Source organism: Barbatula barbatula, assembly GCF_947034865.1.
Source record: "Barbatula barbatula genome assembly, chromosome: 10".
NCBI classification, from domain to species: domain Eukaryota; kingdom Metazoa; phylum Chordata; class Actinopteri; order Cypriniformes; family Nemacheilidae; genus Barbatula; species Barbatula barbatula.
The window spans coordinates 10,352,020-10,374,808 of NC_136773.1; the positions used below are offsets into that span (position 1 = coordinate 10,352,020).

The following is a 22,789-nucleotide window of genomic DNA, read 5'->3' on the forward strand; positions in this document are numbered from 1 at the left end:
TAGGAAAATGTGCTCGCTGATATTATTTATAAAATAACCTTGAAAACCTATTGTTTTGTGTTTCTACTAGTGGACTTTTCCAGCGCTGAACTGGTTTTTAATGTTTATTGTGACTGCTATTTTCTGACCATTTACTTGATTTGACGGATTTTTTTGTTTGCTTTATAGTAAAACAACTGAAACGTTTAAAAAATATCAAGTCTTTCCTGATGTTTTTTGCAATAATACAGATACAAATATATGTACAAGCACACCCATACATATACTGTATGTTTATATACTTTGCAATGGTTCAGTGCACTTTACTCAACCCTTGAGCAGAGTTTCATAATAAACCACACAGGACTGTATCATTTTAGCTCCAAGTGCTATTCAGCGCCCACATATAAGAGCGTAACTGCTTGTCATGTTAGCAGAAAAGTGGATGAACTCTTCTCATGTGCACTGCTTAACAATCTTTTCTGTTTATGATTGCAAATTATTTCAATTCAATGGTTGGATTCTTAATAAAACAACTGAATGAGAAGCATATGCTGTTTCTGAGTAGAAAAGTGTTTGCTCAGTAGCGTCTCCCTTTAGAAAGTTCTGGAATTGCAATGGTCTCACGTGCATGTGCAGTATATCCTCAAGTACTTTAAAAGCAAGGCTTTAATATTCTGGACACGGGTGCTTTACCTCACAACCTAAATGATGTGTTGTTGGCTAATACACAGCATTATGTTTGCCAAAGGTTGTTGGCATTGTTTTTATCTCTGCTGGCTGGACACCAGCTCTGACTGTCATAGTTCATGAAGCCAACTAAATATCCCAGCAAGTTCTCCCATTTCCTTAAGCTTAATGAACTTGTTGTACATGCTTATACTGTGACTCAGTGAAAAACAAAGGCAGAATTATCTAAAGGATGAATTAACTGGCAAAAAATATAACATTAACTGACTTAGGACGTAATGCTTTCCCAGCAGTGGAGGACGGTGAGTCACAGTGTTCCCCTCAAATGTCACAGCCCACGGTTTAAGGTGAGATGTCTGCTTTGGTGTGTTAGAAAAGTAAGAAAGAGTAAAACTGCATTCAGAGAGCTATGTTCAGAGACTTCATGGTAGTTTGCATCTAAACCTTAATGTACGGGAAACAATTAACTTTAGTCATATCAGACACTAGGATGGTAAAATATGCTTAAAAGCAAATGTATCTGCCTGTGATAGACATAAGTAAATGGATTGGTGCACTGGTCACTTTTAAGTTTAACAATTTAACAATTTGGTATTAAGGTGGTCTCATTCATTTAATATCAATTGAAAGCATAGCCTGTTCCTTCACATGTCCTGATGTCAAGGTTGTTTTAAGGAGTCAGTCAGGTTTTTGCCGGTATTAAAAAGAAACAGTGGCTAAGGTGCATTGGCCATGAATGATAATGAATTCCTGGACTTGAAGTTAATGATACACAAAACACTTATTAAAGGTTTTAATTAAAAAAAACGTATATAGTCCAGCAAATCAGAACACAGATAATTCGGCTTTGGCTTTCATTTGACAACTCTCACAAAAACCCCAAAACTGATGTCATATGACAGATGGCTGTACGCCACATGTCAAAAGTCATGACGACTATTGGATTTTGAAGTCAAACGAAAGGAGAAATATATATTCAGTGACGTCAGTGTGACTCGTTGGAGTTATTCAGTGGAACTAAGCTGGTCATTAACGTTCACACTTCAGTAGTGAAATACGCCCTCAGACACCTGGCACAGGTGATTATATCAGTACAGTTATAGAAGGGTGAACTGAGCCTTTATTTTGGCACGTTAACTAAGTGGGCATCGCTCCTTTGAATTGTTTGAATGAGGCAAACGTTCAAAACGTCAAGCATTTGGGAAGTTTGATGTTTGTCGGTTTATTGGTAAAATGAATCATTTTTATATTAAAAGCATGTCCCGCTGGCAGATTTTCATGCAGAACAAGAAAAGAGTTTCAAAATAAGGTTATAGAGACTCAGCATTTTCTGCAAAACTGCAAGGACCGTTTTGCTGTATGAAATGAATTCTGCACTTACACCGCTTACGCAAGTATAAAACGTTCACAGCAAAAAAGTCAGCGTGGAAAAACTTCTGTCTGGGATCAGTGGTCTTTAATGGGAGCCTCGGGCAACGTTTTGTGGTTTGTTATTATTGAAAGGCTTATTATGGATTTTCCATTGAAACCTTCACTGAGGGAAATTGCTCTTCGGCATGTCAAAGCACATAAAGGTATTGAACTGAATGACGATTATAGCTGCATGAATGACAGGAGAACCAGGGTACCACATACTGTGAGTTTATTCAGCGGACTAGAAAGGTCAAGATCAGTGTCTTCAAATTATTTTCTAAATCAAAATAATAAGTTGAATACCATGCACTTCTAGTAAAGACTCTATTTGTATTTATAATTTGTTGTAATTTTCTTACAGTAGAGAAATTAGAAGCCATAGAAAAAATCCCCTGATATTAAAGTAATACTTGTAACTAGGCTTGAAATACTGATGCAAACTGACCAAATTGTGGTTATGCTTGAATTGTGGTTATGCATGTTTTGAGTTTATCCCCAAAGCTCTTTGAAACCTAAAACATGGTTAGTTAAATTAATTTGGTGAGCTTGTAGTCAACACAGAACCAATATAAAACCCAAAACTGAGAACACATGCTAAATTTGCAAATAGTTGAAAAATATAATAAGCAACATTTTGAATATTTGAAGTGTGTCACTTATAGTCTAAATTATAGTATAAATAATATGTACAGCCGGAAAAAAAAGAGACGTTCCAAAATTTCATTTAACCAGCATTTCTAGATGTACATTACAGCGTCTGTTAAATTTCAACAAAAGTCCTCCAACAATGTCAAATATACTTTTCTAAACACATGTACCAATATAACTGTTATGTTGCACAACTGCACATTAAATTGTTTAATGTAAAACAAATACATATTTCTCTAAACTGCTTCATTGTTACCTCATTACAGATGCCAAATGAAATCACTAAATAGGTAGACTTTTGCAATCCCCTGCTCACATCAGCAGTCAGTCTTTGTGAAAAGGGAAAAGCTTTGAGATCTGAAGATACGACTGCTGTCATTTTCTTCTCACTGTCTCAGAACAAAAGATGAACGGGAGAATGATCTGAGATTCCTTTCAAAAAGCCAGTCTGAATAGCCTGCCTGTCCGTGAGCTCGCACAACTTCTCATTTCTATCAACCAAAATGCAGTGAGATTTCTTCTGGAACTTCCTTTATACTTCAGCGCATGTTATCTTTTTACAATACTTCAGCGAATATCACTTCTGAGTCCGCTGGATCTGCACATACTGTATTCTCCTTACAGTTCAAGAACTATATTACACTACCTGTTAGAGACATCGTTCTGAATACCTCAAAATCTTGAATGACCCTCAATCTTCTACAGGTATATCCGCAAAATGAAAGCTTTTTACCTTGACCTTGCTTTGGAGATAGCTAGTGACCAAAAACTGTCCCATAACAGATTTACTGTATCACTTGATATTGTACATCATTCGAAATCACATCACCACCAATAGGGACGACTGTTTACAGTAAAGTAATGCGTGATATGTTATTCTGGGGGTACCCTGAACAGTCAGTTTGTTACAGAGTGTCCCGGCTGAACGTGCAGGCCTGATAACCCTTACTTCCTTGTAAGGGCATGCATGCATCTGTGCACGTGTGTGTATGTCAGATCTTCACAGGTAAGCGCACCCTGCACGCCTCGCTTGTGTCAAGCATCTATGTGTGTACGTTTGTCGACAGTTGTGTACATATCAACACGGCATGACTGCGCAAGTAGGAAGGGAGAATATAAAAGGGCAAAGTTGGGCCAGATGTGCTTCAGACACCTTTGGATCGGCAATAAGCAAAAGGGACTAACGGAGTGTGAAAGTGAGGAGGGACATGGCTTATTAATGAATAACAGGCACATGTTTGTTCCCAATTTCCTGCTTTAGCTAAGATTTAAAAGAAGGGACAAGGGACAACAGAAACACAAGCAGGTGAAGGAGAGACTGATAACGACAGATCCACATCTACGTTTCACACCTAATTTTTTGGATCTCGACTGAAGATTATCCAGGTAAGCTGAGAACAAAACATTTTTGGTGATAAGAAACACACTAGTTAACAAGAGCCCCCCTCATTTTTGGTGGGCTGCGGGTCTGATCTGTAGCCGAGCGAGACTGATTCGATTAATTTGTGAATCTTGACGTCCTCCAGTCTGGTTCACTCATCAGCGGCAATATTCCTCAAGGTAATTTGGGAACATTAAATGCATAAATCTGCTCAGCGGATGCTCAGTGGCGGATGGGAACTGCGGGTTGCTCCGGCTATTCTTCAGTGTAATTTAGCTTTGGAACAGAGTTGATATGTATTCTAATAGACTCTGCATTAAACATTAAGCACTCTCCAGAGATAGCGTGCACGGACCGAGAGCCATCTCAAAGGCCCAACACAAACGACTAATAAACAGAGATTACCCGCAGCCAACCGCCCTGGACGCAGGGCCATGCGATGCCCGCATTTATCACAGATTTTATTTACTGTTGTAATTAAGTACATAGAAACATCCAGAATGTGTCAAGCGCACTTGTTTGGCGGTGAATTAAAGAATGCTTTCACATGCCAGCTTAAGACTTATTGATTTAACTTGCGCTTTTTTTTCAGCTCATTGACAGTAAGAGGCTGAATCAATGCAATGAAAACCTACCCGCTGTGACCATATTTAATATCGCCAGTCCTATCACTTATTTCTATAAGAAGGTTCAAGCTATCTCATCTGTGTACGTGGACTTATGCCAGAAAAGATTAGAGATGTGATAAGTGTTGATATTGTTTTACACAGTGGCTTCCTCATAGACTTGAATGTCCATTTAAAGAGATAGTCAACCAAAAATGAAAAGTCACATTTATTCGCCCTCTTGTCATTTTAAACTTGTTTGACTTTTTTCCTTAGTAGAACACAAAAGAAGATATTTTGAAGAATGTTGGTAACCAAACAAAGTTGAACCCCATTGTCCTATATTGTATAAATACAATACCACAGAGACAATATCTTCTTTTGTGTTCCCGAAGATTCACATACAGGTTTTGAAAGACATGAGGGTGAATAAATATTGACAAAAACTTTTGATAGTTTGTGTTTAATAACCTAACATGAGGCTGCAGTTTTAACCTATACACGGAATAATATGTATATAATGTTGGAACAGATCAGTACAAATGTTTCAAAATATATCCAAAGATCTCTTATTCTTCTTGCATGTAATATGTGGACGAATTTAGCCGAGGGTCTCCAATTTCATGCATAACAACACAGTGTTTATCCCTAAATGCTCTTGTATATTAGGCAGCACGTTCCTTGACACGCGTCTCCAAGTGATTTGTGCCTCTGTTCCTTTGTTTAGCTAGTTTCAGTAAATACATCTTCCCTTGCAAAGTGCACACAACTAACATCCCTTCCTTCTTTCCCCAGACTCAAAATGACCCGTTCCATAAGAGAGGTGATGAAGGAGTACATGTCAGAGCGGCGTATTCGAAAGAGCCGCCTGGTGACCAAAGATGGCCGCTGCAACATAGAATTCGGCACAGTGATGCACAAACACCAGTTCGCCTACATCCTAGACATATGGACCACCTTCGTGGAGTCTCGATGGCGTTTCGTGGTCTTGCACTTCGTCGCTTCTTTTACTCTCAGCTGGTTCACCTTCGGTTTGGTTTGGTACTGGATGGCAAGAAACAATGGCGACCTCACATGGCAGAATGCCACCGAGGAGCACGTACCGTGCGTGCAGAATGTCAAAGGCATGACGACGGCTTTTCTCTACTCGTTGGAGACACAAACAACCATTGGTTACGGTAACAGATACATCACTGACGTCTGTCCCGGGGCAGTGGCGCTGATCATAATCCAGTGTCTTATTGGTGCCATTATCAACTGCTTTTGGTGTGGTGTGGTCATGACAAAAATCGCCCTACCCAAGAAGAGAGCCAAGACCATAACGTTCAGCGAGTGCGCGGTCATCTGCCCCAAAAAAGGCACCCTGTGCCTTCAGATACGCGTGGCCAACCTCCGCAAGACCCTGATGATCGGCAGTCAGATTTACGGCAAGCTCCTCCGGACAACCGTCACACCTGATGGAGAAACTGTTATCATGGATCAGGTCAGCATTGATTTTACGGTGGATTCGGGGAAAGACAATCTGTTTTTCGTGTGCCCTTTGTCCCTGTACCACCTGATCGATAAAACAAGTCCGTTCTTCGAAATGGGGGTGGACACTTTACATCAGCAGGAGTTTGAGCTTGTGGTCTTCCTGGATGGCACGGCCGAGTCCACCAGTTCCACCTGCCAGGTCAGGACTTCCTACGTCCCCCAGGAAATCATGTGGGGTTATGATTTCCTCCCCATCATCTCCCGTAGCAAGGAAGGAAAATACCGCGTGGACTTTTCCAACTTTGCCAAAGTGGTGGCGGTGCCAACCGCTCATTGTTCCTACTGCTACCACAATGAGGCCGGGCATCATCACCACTCCAGAAATGGCATTGATAATCAGACTTTTGTGGCGATTGACATGGACAGACCTAACGGTACCAAAATGTAAATCGTTGTCGCTGTTTGATTGTGTCTAGTGTTTGGAGGAACACCGTGATGTCACCATCTCGACCTTTATTAGAAGTCATGGACATTGACATGGACAAATCTTGAAAATTACGAAATGACGTCAGTGAAAGTGCAGGCAAAACGTGGAGTGATGTTATTGCTGGAATGTGTGAATGTATTTTATAAAACTTATTTATTTAGTATTTATTTAGGCATGCATGTGGCTATGAACTCATCCTCTTTGATCTTTGTTCTGACCTTGAACAAAAACAATATTACTCCTCAGAAAATCAAGATAAAGACTGAAGTGTGACAGTGAAAGCTGTCTTTTGTTACAGGGTCATTGCGATGGGAGTGGGAATAATAACTGAAGGTTCAATAATATGAGATTGATTGTATTAATCCCTCTGTATCTATTCATGAATATGAATATTTTATGTTCTGACCACATGAGGGCGCACAAGATAACGCTATAGCTCTCCAAGTCAATTGGATGACAAACTGTCCAACTTTCTCCAGGGCTGATATCTTCTGCCTTTCAAAGTAGTTGCAGAAGAATTGATTTGATGTCTTTATAAACATGACTGTTCACATGTGGACTATTCAATGAATATTTTATCTCCAATATAATGAATGTTTCAGCTTTTATTATCTCAGCTCATTCACCTCAGAACTGCCAGTGATATTTGCATGATCGAATATCTCTTCTCACCAAAACAGTGGATCAAAATCCAAATAAATAAATACAATCCAGATGTAGTAGGACAATGTGGTCCTGAAATAATTCCACTGGGGTTTAAGATCAGTCAGTAGTAGATTAAGTGAAAAACAACGACGTCTAGACCGTAAGATTGACTCAGAAACATTAGTTATGTTGATGTTTGGTCATGTTTGGTCATGACACATAAAATTTGGGGTGTCTGTAAAGTTTTTTTGCCGCCATACCACCTAAATCCTTTAGGGGGCCCATAGACTTCCATTGGTTTTAACACTTGAACTAATATTTGACCACAAAAGACATTGAGATGCTTTTTTTACTCTTCCACATACCAGACACTATTAAAAACTACAAAAGCACAGAAACAACATAAAAACAATAATTTTTTATGAATATTTTTGTATAATATGCTTTTGATGCACACTAATTTATGAATCAATTATCATTTATGTATCCATTTATCTTCCTAAATAGATTGTTCTTCTAAACACTGATCAAATGTGTAATCTAGTTTATTTAGCTTTTCCAACAATATAAAGTTTGTAATGATAAAATAAGAATTTACATGCACAGTATTGATGTAAATGTAGGTGTTCTATGTATGGAACAGTGACAGTTAACGGGTTAAAGTGATGACGTTTTTAATTTAAAGCGAGAAAATGACAGACAGCTGAAAGTTTAATTGAGAGCCTTTTAATGTAAAAACATTTATTTTGTCACATTTTACCTATACAACAAACCCTTTTACAAAAGGCAATACTTAATAAGTTGCAGAAATAACAAAATGATTAATTGCAATATTTCATATATATATTTATAAAGTAATAAATTTAATATCCAAAATACATTGCATATATAAAAAAGCACAATTCCTTCATATTTGAGAGTGATCCCTTAACAGAGATAAACTAATGGGAATTTTCCATTACCTTTTTTCTTACTGTTACTGTACACAAAGGCGAACACTTGAATAACACTGTTAAATCAATCTTTGGCACATATTAAGTTTACCAGCATAAGCGTTTGGCTTTAAGGCAATTGGCATTATAAGTTATTTTAATACTTTGGAAATCCTTGATTTATGTAAAACAGATTGTCTCCAAGCTTGAGGTTTTTGGTAAGGCATTTGCTTTTCAAGGAATAAAAATACATATCAAAATAACTTTCCTATTGTCGTGGCAAATGCGCTGAGGCCTTCAAAAAAAGAATTTTCTGAAAAACACTAGAAAACATTCATAAACATATCGCCCATATGTACAGATACAAAACACCTACGTGCTACAAACTACTTTCAGGAACTGATAAAAAAAGTTTGCATTTTGACCGAGGTCAACTCGTATTAACGTATGATTTAACACTGTCACATATGAAAATAGCTCTGCATAATTTATACAGTAAGATGCTTAATGCCTAGTTGACCTTTGATCAAAAAAATACTAGCAAATAGGTCTGACAAACGCACAGCGTTCGCGAATCTCTGGTTTCAACTATTTGTGTTGTTTTAAAACGTTTGAATTTTCTTTTTTTCAAAGAGGTACTTTGCATGATGCCCACATTCAGTTATTCAACGATCCAAGAATCTATTCAAGAGAGTTTGAAGAGGAATGTAAATTAATCTCACGTGAACTAAACTTAACTGACGCTTGTTACATTGGCTATTTTGAGATGAAATCGAATCAAGTTGTCTCTGAAATGTGAAGCAGGCTTGAATTCATTCATTGTTAAGTTTACAAAACATTCACATCGACACCATCTGCATGGAGGATTGCTAAAAGTGAAAAGTGAGTTTAGCTTGTGCCAGCTAGCCTGAGAAGCTCCTATAAAAACCATCCACCGTCCAGTCCTCCACTTTGGAGAATATGTGACGTTTTTTCCAGTTGCCAGATTTGCCTCAGCGAGAGATATTTGAGTCATTTAAAAAAAGCTAAACTTATGCAACCAAGGTTGGTTAAAAAAAATTCTAAATAAAGTATGGACTTGGTCCAACAAACATAAACACTCGGTTCACAATTGCATTAACACACAGGGTGAGTTTACAGTGATTCATATTTTCGGTCGTTCGCCGATTCCTACGGTCTTTATTTGGTAGAAGGCCCATTTGGTGCAGCTTTTGACTGTAGAAAAAGGCACAAGAACATTTCGCAACACGCACACGCTCTCCAAAACAAACACTGAACAAAATGTCACTTGTCCTTTGAATAAGTAGTACTCCATCTGAACAGGATCAGACATGTTTTGGTCTGTGTTTCTTCTCTCTACTTTCTCTTTCTTTTCTTTCAACATTTCCTTCATTGTTAACATTTTGCCAGGCCTCTTCAAAAACAAACATAAAATATCCTTCTGCGTTTTCTTCAATCAGCTTCCATTTTATCTTCACTCCAAGTGCAGTTCAAGTTTTGGCATGTGGGGCGAGAGGAGAAGGAAATTAGTAGTAACTGCCTAGGTGGGATGGCACGTGAGAATTTGAGTGACGTGGCACGCTCGGATTAGGATAAATTCCGCCCGTTGGAGAGCTCCAGTACGGGGTGGTGTGGGCGAAGAAATTGGAGGAAGTGACCGGCATCGAGGGCGGATGTGGCGAAACGAAATTGACCTTCTGCTGGTGGGCGTGGTAGCTGGGTACGTAAGGCAAGTCGGTCGGGTACTTATACATGGTCGACTCGGTGGGATGGGGCTGCAGAGCCTGAGCGATGCCGTGGAAGTCGAACTTATAGGCGTAACGTTTTCCGTGCACTTTGGTCATGATGTTCTTGTCATAGTAGTAGCGCAGGGCGCGGCTCAGTTTGTCGTAGTTCATGTTGGGCTTGCTCTTGCGTTCGCCCCAACGGCGCGCTACCTCATCTGGGTCTGTCATCTTGAACTCTCCGTTGGTCCCCTCCCAGGTGATGCAGCCGGCGTTGGCGCTGTCAGAAAGAAGTTCAAGCAAGAACTGCCAAAGCTGGATCTGACCTGATCCTGAACGGAGACACATTTTTAAACAAGTTAGCTCAAGTTATTTACAAAAAATCTAAATAATCTAATACAGTTAAGGAATAATTCGCCTCAAAGTGAACATTCTGTCATCATATTTACCATTTATTATTATTCACTTAACTTGTACGCCTACTTCTATGGAAACCAAAACAATGACTCGTGTTTATTTGTATTTTTAGTTTTTTCCCAAGCAAATACAATAAATAAGGAACTGAAGCTTTTGATGGAGTATGACAAGTCATATAACAGATTTATATAAGGAAGCAGACTGGAATGTGAGTAATTATTTATTTTCATTTTGTGATTTGATAAAGTTTGCATTTTTCAAAACTATTCCTTTAAGCTTTTCTGTGTTACCTGGGTTGGCGAGTCGACTGCTGGTGGGTCCTAAGATCTGGTAAGGGTCTAAAAGAAAAGAGAAATGAGAATTTGTTATCCATGAACTGAAAAGTTCATCTTTCAATTGGTGTTTCAGTGTGTTTGTGTGTTTGTGTGTGTGGGTGCATGTTCATGCGTGTGTGTGTTTTTGTTTTTCTGGTCACCTGGCTGAGGCCGAGCCTGCTCAGTGTTCTTGGAAACGTTCTGTGAGACCACTGTTGGAGAGCCTGAGAAATGGAAAGCGAGAATAAGAGAACGAGAAACGGCAGGAGAGAGAGAGATGAAAAAGTTAAGCACATTTGTCTGGGCGAGCAGACACATCAGTCTTGGTCCAAAGAAAACATGTGCAGTAGCTGGCCGAACTGCTAAGTATTTAATGGGCTTCTTCAGCTCTCCATGTCCCTAAACTGAAAACTGACCATTTGCCTTATGGCTGACTCTCCACATTACTGCTCAGGTTCATGACACATAAGAATCAAAAGCGTTTATCACATGCTGATCAGTGTTTGATACAGACAAAAACAAATCATTGAAACAAGGGAGAATTTGACCATGACACTGACCTTTGCCACTGTGCATGTTGTTTGACCAGCCTGCTCTCCGTACAGCATCATAAGACACATCTGAAAAAGCACAATTGGAAAATCAATTAAGAAAACTAACTATTAAATAACTGCAAATACAATTGATGTACTAAAAACAATGCCTTCCAATAATTCCTTTTGCCTGTGGTACAAATTTTCCATGTGCAATACTCCATATACTGTAAATCTGTAGATTTTCCAGTTCATCTATAAACAAACAACTATTTACCCTATAAAAGTTTTGACAACATTTTCTCTGCCCAGCAAGAATGCGAAGGCAAATAATATGCCGCAAGTATCATTCTCAGAGGGAAAATGCAAAAATTTCTATATGCTCCAGACTGCATGCTCAGACGTTTGGCCTAGGACTGAGTGTTTCCTCTAGGTGTAAAGCGCCACTGCGCTGTATTACCTTAGTGTGTTAGTCTGATAAAACTGCCAAAGAACCGTTGGCCCAATGTGAGAAGACAGAATGATGCTTTCAAAATAATCTTTGATTTACGACTGTCCTGAGAGTTTAACTTTAATACACAACTAGATTGAATGGATAATGGTCCAATATTTCTTCAACTTTGGTTTTACAGCACCCTCTTCTGGAGATTATAGTAGAAAGCACTTCCAAGCTCTGGGTGGAACAAAGAAATGAACCGCCGAGGAGTAAGAAAAATGTTTATTTTGGAATGTGCTGATAAAACTACATGGTCCATGTTTCAAAATCACAGCCAGGGTTTCACGACTGAAGCAACATCCTTGGAGAAAGAATGATGCTCATCTGTAAAAGCATTATAAACTCGTGATGATGCAAGAAAGCGTCTGGTTATCATTCAATCCATCACAACAAATTGAGTTTCTGAATGCAATGCTTACAGTACTTCAGAACACTAGATTTCGAATACTTGAATGAAATGTTTCTTATTGTCTTAAAAAGGTTTTCATCCGAATGGGTATGATTAAATGTCTGAAATTAGTTTTATAGAGAAAAATATAATTGTGCAAATATATTTTTTTTAATTATAAACTAATATAAAAATATTTTAATTAAAAAAATTATTTGAAATGGATGACTTGGAATAAGTTATAATACTAGGGCGGCCAATAAGAGCTCTGAATAGAGGAGACTACTTTATTGTTTAAAAGCCATCTAAGGTGAACCCTTAAGAAGGGGCATGACAAAATGCAAGGAAAACCTTTCTACACATTTTAGGCAAGACCACTGCAATAAAATGCTAATATATAACAAATTTTATTGTATTGTTTAGATTTGTTTGCAACAACATAATCCTCATAGTTACATTCATGGTATTCTACAGTTTTGACGAGCTCAATATTTATCTAAAATGTTGAAAAATATGATTAAGTAAGTGTTTGACCATTTTTGACCAGTAGTGTATATCTACAGAGACCCCCAAGTATTCAGTAAACCTTGTGATAGTTTGTTTTTAGCATTTGAGGTTTAATCTAGTTTAAAGCTGAAGTGTTTGTTTGGTTTCATTAGTGTATGTAATCTAATAGTATGCCATAAACAACTGTCTCGTCATCCATCAATCAGCCAAACAGCCCCAAACTAACATCACAGGAAGAAGGTGATGGGACAGCTGGGATGTTCTGAAAATGTGACCAAGCTACAGTGTTTACACTTGGGAAATCGACCAATTTATAGGCGTATTGCAAATACAAATTATGTATTATAAATATCAAAAATTGTAAACATGGTTGCTTGCTGTACATCCAAAAGCTCAGATGTCCGGATTCACACTTTTTAAATGATTAAATACTGTGTTGTCAAAGTTGACAAGCATTGTTTAATAGGTTTTATTGGTCGATATTTGCAAAACCCAGTGACAAACATACAGGCGACTAATGAAATGGCAAAATAACTCACAAAATATGGAGATACGAGGTTTCTGAAGTATTTTAACGCTGAACAAAATGACACACTTTAGCTTTAACTCTCATCAAATGAATATACAGATTTTCTTCTAATAAAGATATTACCATAGCTGCTGCTGCATAACTTGAAAATGATATCGGAGCTCTAGAGAACAGACACCGAAACATTCTCCATTTAATAAAATCATGAACACAATGAATTTAGGAAATACACTGTAAAAAACAACTATAGGAATTACTTAGTGTTTTTGTGTACATTTTTGCAAGTTTTGCACAGAGTTTTAAAAAAAGTACATTTCAATACATCATTTTAGTATCCAGCTTTTGCACAAAATAATTTACTTGAAAAACACAGTGAACAGTGTACTTGAGAAACTTTCCTTTCCATATATTTTCGATCTTCTATCGTTCTCTGTCCTTAAACTCTCTCTTTTCCTGTGATCATCAATTCTTCACTCTCTCACTGTCTGTCAGATCTAATCTGGAGCAGGGCCGAGAGAGAGCGCGCGAGAGAGAGAAAGTCCATAGAGAGTTACGTTTCCTGCCTGCTGAGTCTGCTCACACAACCTCTCTTTGTTTTACTGGCCCTTTTCCCCCCATTTTTTCATGCCCCTCCACCATGAAAAAACACACAGCAGCCAGAAGAGAAGGGTCACAAACCAATGGAGAGAACAGAGAAAGAAAGAGAGTGGGAGATGAAGAGCAGACGAAAAACATCGTCGGAAGTAAAAAAAAAACAATGGTGGTGGTCATTGCTACTGTCTGATAGACCTGAGCAAAACTGGGTAGGAGACACAACAGAAGCAAAGATGAATATGACCGCCAGATCTTCCCTCTCAACTCTCTCTCAGACCTGAAATAGAGAAAAGCAGAGGGCCTGTATTCCCAATTCCCAATCCCAATCACATCAGAACTGAACTGCGAAATGAGAGACAGACGCGCATCTGGGATATGGATACAACGGTTTAAAATCCATCCTGATGTAGTGGCCGTAAATTTAGATCTTCTTTTCCGCCAGTTGGGATCGCACGCTCATCTCTTCCGTAAATGAGAGGCAATGAGGGTACACAAACAAATGGGCGCAATCTTGCTTAAACAGTTGTGTTCTCGTTCTGTGCAGAGGTCTAAACGGCTCTGCTTTCTTTGGGTGTGGCGTCTCCTCGAGAGACCAAGCCGCTGCGCTCCTAGTCAAAACAAAATCCTGGCCCAGCCAGCCGTCTAGACTAGCTCTGTTTTTAAACAGCACGCTCAAAGGTTCGACGTATGTTTGCTCAGAAGAAACTGGACTGAAACCTGCGACAACAGAACTCAATAGAATGCATGAACGCGGCCCGTGTGGGAGGTCACTGAGTAATTTAAGCACCTATTAAAAGGATATGGCAAATGTCACATGACATTTGAAAACAGGTCAGGTGATATCTTTGGATATTTGAGCTTTGAGGATATTGAATTGTGATTTCTAGATTTTGTATGTATTGTCCTGTTGTCTATTTAATATTTTAACATTTACATTTATTTTTGTTTAATTCACATATTTTCTGTTATGACATTAACATTTTTAGATTTGAAAGATAAAATGTAGTTGTTGTATTTTTTGTGCGATCCTATTTTTTTTTTCAAGGAAAACATTTATAGACCTTTCCCAGTTTTCATTTATTCAGCATTTCTAGATGTATTGTGGTCATTCCAGTGCAGTGTCTGTTGAATTTCAACCAAATCCAAACTCAGGAGTGACAAAGTCATCCAACACCAATGTGAAAGACTGACAGCATGACAAGTCACATGAAAAGAATCACATTAAAACAAAATTGTTTTTACTTTTGCTAAAAAATAAACGCAAGACATTGCTGTTGCATTTCTTAAACGTGAACGTGGACATGTTTTCTTTGCAGTATTTGAGGTCTGAAAAAATACAGAGCATCTTTTCGTCTATTTCGACATGTTTCTCCTACTTTCATTTTCCTGCAAATAAATACAAACAGGAACAAGATTTTCATTTGAAATATGGGAGAAATATTTTAGAAGTTCACAGAATAAAACAAAAATAAACATTTTACCTAAACACCAACCTTCAAATTCAGGAAAACAGAAAATAACAAAATAAAATGGTCTCTTCATTTTCTCTCTGGCTGTACAGCATGTTAAAATATTTAGTGAGAAGAAGAAAAAAATTGAACTTTTATATATCAATCTATATATATGTGATAGACATCGATTATATTTATCTTTGGTAGCTCCATTTAAGATATTTTAGGCAAAATGGGTAATGTAGCGCATACAAAAGTGTCATGATTCTGCCTGCTCTTGTCTTGATTTTCTGGTCTAGGGGCAGAATCATGACAGACCCACGTGTTTTATGTGGAGAGAAACATATTATTGTCAATCAGGACATAATATGCGTTCTCTCCTGTCTCGTCATTTGGCCCCGCCCCTCTCGTTCCTAGTATAGCTTTCCTCCTGTGTCGCATTACCCACTCCTGCCCATCGTTATCTCCTTTGTTAGTCTCCCTATATAATACCCTCTTGTCCATTGTCTTGTGCTGGTTCGTTATACTTGACTTGTATGCTGTTCTGTTCCCGGCACTGTATGTAGAGTTTTGGTCATGTCATGTTCTGGTCTGCTTAATGTTAAATTATCTAGTGAGTCTTGTGTTTGGTTATGTTTGCCCCCCATGTGGGAAGTCTTTGATTTCAGTTTTGGATTTTAGTTTGTCAGTGTTTTCTCCCCATCGCGGGTGTTTGCTTTGTGTTTATTATTTATTAAAACCTGTTAACCCCTTCATCCCCGTGTCTGCCTGCACTTGGGTTCTTCCACCACGTTCTCTGCCCACAATCCTGACAGAACGAACCAGCCAGCAACGAACCCAGCAGGCTAAATGGAGGCCAGACGAGCAACCCAGGCTCATCGCCTCCTACGGTTACGCCAGGGGCACTCTGATGTCCTGGAGTTTGCGGACCGTTTTTTTGAGACAGCAGGGGAGATGGTCCACAATGAGCAGGAGCAGATGGTCCTGTTCAATGGCGGCCTCAACCAACCTCTAGCGGGGTGGGAGATGAAGATGCTGAGACCGCTGGGCTTCACTGACCTGATCAGGTATGCCATGAATCGGCCGGAGCCCAGTGTCTCAGCTCAACCCAGCCTTTCCCCCCCGCTGGCCGCCATCCCCGAGGGTCGTACCATGCAAATCGGGGTTGTGGGCCTCTCCTCACCCTCTGTAACCTCCACCTCGTCCACCGCACCACCTCCTACAGTCTCCCCACCCGCAGTCAGCTTTGGTGGCAAGCGTGGGAGACGGGAATCCTGGGGGTCCTCGTCCGAGGCCTCCAATCCCGAGCCGCCCGTGCCCTTCTCCTCCTTCCTCCAGCCGACCACCAGACGGGTGGCTCGGCTGAAGAAGAAGAGGCAACGGAGGGCGGTCTCAAGTCCGGTGGTCCCGTCGAGTCCGGTGGTCCCGTCGAGTCCGGTGGTCCCGTCGAGTCCGGTGGTCCCGTCGAGTCCGGTGGTCCCGAGTCCGGTGGTCCCGAGTCCGGTGGTCCCGAGTCCGGTGGTCCCGAGTCCGGTGGTCCCGAGTCCGGTGGTCCCGAGTCCGGTGGTCCCGAGTCCGGTGGTCCCGAGTCCGGTGGTCCCGAGTCCGGTGGTCCCGAGTCCGGTGGTCCCGAGTCCGGTGGTCCCGAGTCCGGTGGTCCCGAGTCCGGTGGTCCCGAGTCCGGTGGTCCCGAGTCCGGTGGTCCCGAGTCCGGTGGTCCCGCAGGCACCCAGTCCTGTTCCTCAGCCGGCCTTCCAGCCGGCCTCAAGTCCTGTTCCTCAGCCGGCCTTCCAGCCGGCCTCAAGTCCTGTTCCTCAGCCGGCCTTCCAGCCGGCCTCAAGTCCTGTTCCTCAGCCGGCCTTCCAGCCGGCCTCAAGTCCTGTTCCTCAGCTGGGGACTCCTAGAGCCCCTGGGACTTCGCGCTCTCGAGCGCCAGGGACAAGAACTGTTCCCCCTTGTCCCAACACCTTTGGACTTCCACCCATGGACTCATTTGTTTCCCCCATGAACTCTCTTGTTCCCCCTCCCCCCCTCCCTTGTTTGTTATTTTTATTATGTCACCCCAACCCATTAATTATTCTTGCCTGTCTGCCCTTGTTATGTTTTACTATGTTTTATTGGATGTTGTCTGTTTCCCAGTCGGTCTTGTCTCGTTAGTCTGCTCCCTTGGTGAACGCCAGGGGGCGTTCATTAAGGGGGGGGTTCTGTCATGATTCTGCCTGCTCTTGTCTTGATTTTCTGGTCTAGGGGCAGAATCATGACAGACCCACGTGTTTTATGTGGAGAGAAACATATTATTGTCAATCAGGACATAATATGCGTTCTCTCCTGTCTCGTCATTTGGCCCCGCCCCTCTCGTTCCTAGTATAGCTTTCCTCCTGTGTCGCATTACCCACTCCTGCCCATCGTTATCTCCTTTGTTAGTCTCCCTATATAATACCCTCTTGTCCATTGTCTTGTGCTGGTTCGTTATACTTGACTTGTATGCTGTTCTGTTCCCGGCACTGTATGTAGAGTTTTGGTCATGTCATGTTCTGGTCTGCTTAATGTTAAATTATCTAGTGAGTCTTGTGTTTGGTTATGTTTGCCCCCCATGTGGGAAGTCTTTGATTTCAGTTTTGGATTTTAGTTTGTCAGTGTTTTCTCCCCATCGCGGGTGTTTGCTTTGTGTTTATTATTTATTAAAACCTGTTAACCCCTTCATCCCCGTGTCTGCCTGCACTTGGGTTCTTCCACCACGTTCTCTGCCCACAATCCTGACACAAAAGACCTGAACTGAATGTGATGAGACTTGTTTTCTGGTTTCTGCGTGTGATGTTCGAAGTAAAACATAAAAAAGACATTAGCGAAATGAGAGATATACGAGTTTCTATACTGAGAATATACCAAAACACTTTGAGAAACTATTATGATGCGTAATATAAGCTTTTTTCCACAACCTAGTGAGCTCTGCTGCGATACATCAAACTGCTGCTTTCGTAGGCTGGTTATTTTATAACAGATTCATACACTAAACAGAAGATCTGTCATTTACATTAGAATAATATGATATTTAATGGCGTAAATGCAAAACAAATCACTATTTATCTTTAAATTCCTGGGAGAGATTGGCTTAGAAAAATGACTTAAGATGTGAAAATAAATCTGCCTCATGAATCAAGATGTAAAATGGTCAACTTTTCAATAAGCATTGCATTTTATTTCTTGGCGTATGCTCGAGGCTCCAGGGGAGGTGTATGGATCACTAACTAAAGTAAACTTCAGGTATATTGGTCCATTTTACAAGGAATGCATTCATTTAAAATAGTTTTTTGCCAAAAAATGTGCTCTCTTACGAACTAAGAACAGCTCGACAGCTCTGTCCATCACTTCAGTCCTACAACTTCATGATGACTGACAATTGTGTGAAAGAGGTCAAAGGTCTCAACGCTGTCACAGAGTTATCTTATCTTAAAGCCCACTGTACTAATGACCCTTACATGCAACAGTTCTGAGTACAGAACAGGTGGTCTGACTTCTGGCTTTTATCATGCTGGACTCTCCTCTGGTCTTACCCAGATAGCCCTGAGCTCCAGAGAGCAGCGCTATCAGTGTTATTACAGCATTGCTCTGGCTGAAGTGGGAATGCCCAAAGCAGCCTGTTCTCCAGAGAGACTGACAAACGTTAAATGGTTTATGGAAACCGATTTCCTTGATGTGTCTGAGAGCCTGATTTAATTTGGATGTGTATCTTGTACCATCAGTGGAAAGTACACAAGTAAATTGAGTTACGAGTCACGCCAATTGTTGTCTACTATCTCCGTGGTCAATTATGTTGTGGAGTAATCAACAATACAACAAAAAATCTAAAAGAACTCAAATGCCAGACACTTCACGAAATGGACTACTTCTGCTATATGACCTAGTTAGCTAATACTTCGCAGGTCTATTGATTGGTCGGCAGTGAATATAAACAACATCCTAACTGCAATACAACTACAGTGAGAGATGCTCCTCACAGGTGCATAAATGCTCTTCATATTCAACATAAATAATAAATTAAATTATAATTTTGTGAAATTTTACAGGGTCTAAAAGGTTTACATCACTTTTGAAATGTTGCATTTTTTATTTTGATATATTATCATAATACTAATTGAATTACCAGCATGGCAAGTTGAGTAAAGCTGCATTTAAAAAAATCTACAAGAAATCCAGAATTCCTAAGAGATCAGTATTTGATATTTTATGTAGGGACATACAATGATATATGTTATACGTCTAATTTTATATTTTTTCTTTACTTTCTTCATTATTTTCGAAAAACATTTTGTTATATATTTATAAAGGGATAATATGACTGAATTTAATTTTATATAGATTTATTATTTAAAGTCCCAGTGAAATAAAAAAAATGTTATTCATGAAATATTGCTGCATTTATTGTAAATAGTTTATCAATGTGGATCGTTCTCTTTTTAAAATTGACATGCCCTCATAATCTTTAGTAATGAAAATGCATGTCCTTCCTGTAATGACTATCCATCTTAAATTATGTATGTTAGATGGCTTGGGCGGAGCATCCATTAACTCCGCCCCTTCAACTGTTAGTCGCAGAGAAAGATGAAAGCCACGGCAAATATTTTTCTAATGAGAAATTCCATTTCACTCTGAAATGCGTAAAAATACAGAAGAATAAATGATCGCAACTTCCGGTTCACTGTGACTTTAATCACTATTTTATTACTTGAGAGCAAAAACTAGCAACTCGTTGTTGTGATGGACGTGTCCTCCATCTAAACATAATTACACGTTTGAGTTAAAGAATAAGTCTCTCTATTTCTTGTATTGTTGACAGACACACCTGTCCCTCTACCCTTTCTTTCTCTCTCGCTCTCCTTCGCTCTCTGTTGCAGGTTTAGTTCAGTGTGGCGTGTGGCTTTTGTCATGCTAATTGTCTCTCTGAGAGCTGCGCTGCTGTTCAGTCTCAGGTGGGAAATGAATGGTTGCCGCTCTTTATTTACACCACACAAAGACAGCACCTGCCGCGTGCCTCGCCTTGGCCTGGGGATCTGCTCTGATGTACAGAAGAAGATGGAAACGGGGGACAGGGGCCAACTAAAAACACTGCAAAGCCATTATTGGAGTGAAATGATAAGACCACTTAGGTCTCTAATGAATCCTTCTGTCATATCCATAAGCATTGTTCATGTTATGTGCATTTTGTGTTTAAGAATTAGTAACCCATTGACCATACTTAAAATGTTCCAGCGTACATACAAATAAAATGACTGTTACTATTGTACATATGGCAGACGGTTTGATCCAAAGTGACCTACAGAGTTCTTTCTATCATTATGTATTATGAGGACAATTATTGTGTTTCATACCTTCTTTGGCAGCCAGACGTGGAGACTGGTCAGTATGAGATGGTGTGTTGTATGATATTGATGAGCTGCCTGCAACACACAAATATTGTGTTCTTAGTTGTTTGAAAAACAGACAATCACAAATCAATTAATATATATAATGTTACATTAAGTCTTTATATATGGTGACGTAACAAGTCATGATATCTAATAGCCTTTAACTTGTAATTTTCTTTTTAAAGAAACACATATATAAACTATATTTACACAACGCATATATCAAAAATAAGTTATTTACCAGAAAACAATATTTGGCAATTAGGTAAAGCAGCACAATATCAAGGAATATGGGTTTTATTCAACCTGATCTCACGGGAATGTGTAACTATTTTATGAGGTGGCTAATTCGTAAAAAAGCAATACCGAAGCCGCACCCCTGACCCTGCCACTAAACCTAAAGTCACTGGTGCGAAAGCAAATGGTTCTAAAATGTACGAATGAGATGGTAAAAATTCATTAGATTTAACCATAATATGCCATTTTGTAAAATAGTTGTGTTTTTGGCAAAAGAGGGTATTGTTTTATTTAAATAAACCAAATTCTGAAAGAAAATGCATCATGTATTTAAAAAAAAAATTATTCAGAAAATATTATTTTCTGAATGTTATACATAATTATTTGAATAAAACAGATACATAACAATATTTAAAAGGTTTGTAAAGGTGTAATAACTACGTAACAACATTGTAACAACATTGTATCAATTCAAATTATTGGCTGTTCTGTCAAAGACACTAATTCTCAAAAATCATCTTTTTCCTACAAGAGCTCCTCAGAGCATCCATCACAGTCCAAACACAATCTACACTGTGCACATAAAGAAGCATTCATGTGCCGTCTGAAAGTGTTTCCACTGATCCACCTCAGGCCTGTCCTGAAGCTCTCTCTTCATTTCGGTGGCTTCAACTCGTAAATCAGTTCGAAAGAAAACAGAGGGTAAATTACGCTGGTAGAACACATCGTTCTACTGGATGGAGGGCTGCTGGTTACAGCAGTGAGATTTCAGAAGAAGCTGAAAGGGGGTGATGTGTAAACGGAACTAGTATTTGTTGATGTTTGGTGTTTCTTTGTTCTTTTAAAAGAAAGGATAGTAACGTGTTTTAACATTTATATGCATTTATATATATTTTATGGGGGAGGAGAGAGCATTAAACACATATTTTAACCTTCAGGCCCCTAACCCCCCAAGCGATGCTGTTGGGGCCACAGAACAGGGCAGCCTTTGTGTGGGGTGCGATCCCCACACAGAAATCAAAGACTGCTGTTCCCATACAAAAATAAACCCCCACACTTCCATGTGGAAGAGAGAAAAGAGAAATTCATGTACGAGAATGTACTAAGAAAAAGACACAAGAAACACAAGGTTACACCTGAAATAAACAGTTCCCCGTATTTCTAATAACCCAGCAGTAACCCAACCACAGCTCACCTAACCCTACATTAACTTTTTATTCTACTCTGGTTTAAAATGACAAAGTTCCGTTTTTGTGATCTGTCACTTTAAACTTCAGAACTACAACATTCTTGTTAAGGAGCAACTGAATTTAGGGGGTGCAGATGTATGTGTGCTAATGGTTCTGAGTTGCTCCTCTGATGCATTTTAATGTTTTGCAGTTTTGATTGAACCTCTTTGAACTCCATCTGTTGCAGGTCTGGATCAATATATTAATCCTCACATATTGCACACAAAACTACCTTCCTATAATCTCTCATCTATACATAACACACAAGATACAGCAGATTTGTATTGCAATAGCAGGTAAAAGGTCACCAACATGGGTTTAATTATATAATGCATAATATACAGTATAATTAATATGTATAAAATAAAAATGTATAAATAATTGAAATAACATAGAATTAATTCAGATTAATGATTTAGAAATAAATATATAATTTTGGACTTTGGGCTTGTTTTTACTCACAGCTAACCGATTTACAATGTTAAAACCAAAAAAGGTAGAACACACAGGGTTTTACAGTAGTACAGACATCAAGTCTCTACTGCAGAAGGTGCTGAAATGTCCAACTCACGTGATAATCCACCACAAATGGAGGAAAGATCAATAAAATCTTCTGGGAAGGGGAGAGAGAGAGAATACGTCCATATGTTTATGGCCTGTATAAACCATTAACGCTCTCTGAATTGTCCAACTCTAAATTATCACCATTCTG

General features: G+C 39.4%; 2 protein-coding genes across 7 annotated transcripts in view; one reads left to right on the forward strand and one right to left on the reverse strand.

Moving 5' to 3' along the window:
- The first annotated feature begins 3,877 nt into the window (after positions 1-3,877).
- Positions 3,878-7,714, forward strand: LOC306899205 (ATP-sensitive inward rectifier potassium channel 1-like). Its single transcript, XM_079465318.1, has 2 exons — positions 3,878-4,116; positions 5,512-7,714. Exon 2 carries the CDS (start codon positions 5,519-5,521, stop codon positions 6,635-6,637), a length of 1,119 nt encoding a protein of 372 aa, XP_079321444.1. The 5' UTR covers positions 3,878-4,116; positions 5,512-5,518; the 3' UTR covers positions 6,638-7,714.
- Positions 7,715-8,034: 320 nt separating this feature from the next.
- The window catches only part of fli1 (Fli-1 proto-oncogene, ETS transcription factor), a 30,709-nt gene continuing 15,954 nt past the window's right edge, over positions 8,035-22,789 (reverse strand). For 3 of the 6 annotated variants that reach the window (XM_079465566.1, XM_079465565.1, XM_079465567.1), the window contains 5 exons: positions 20,576-20,644; positions 11,269-11,328; positions 10,870-10,932; positions 10,685-10,732; positions 8,035-10,309 (listed from right to left, as the gene is read on the reverse strand). In XM_079465566.1, coding sequence (XP_079321692.1) covers positions 9,780-10,309; positions 10,685-10,732; positions 10,870-10,932; positions 11,269-11,328; positions 20,576-20,644 — 770 coding nt within the window. In that variant the 3' untranslated portion in view covers positions 8,035-9,779. The remainder of the gene's footprint in view (positions 10,310-10,684; positions 10,733-10,869; positions 10,933-11,268; positions 11,329-20,575; positions 20,645-22,789) is intronic. The other 3 variants (XM_079465569.1, XM_079465568.1, XM_079465570.1) reach the window with 1 other exon arrangement.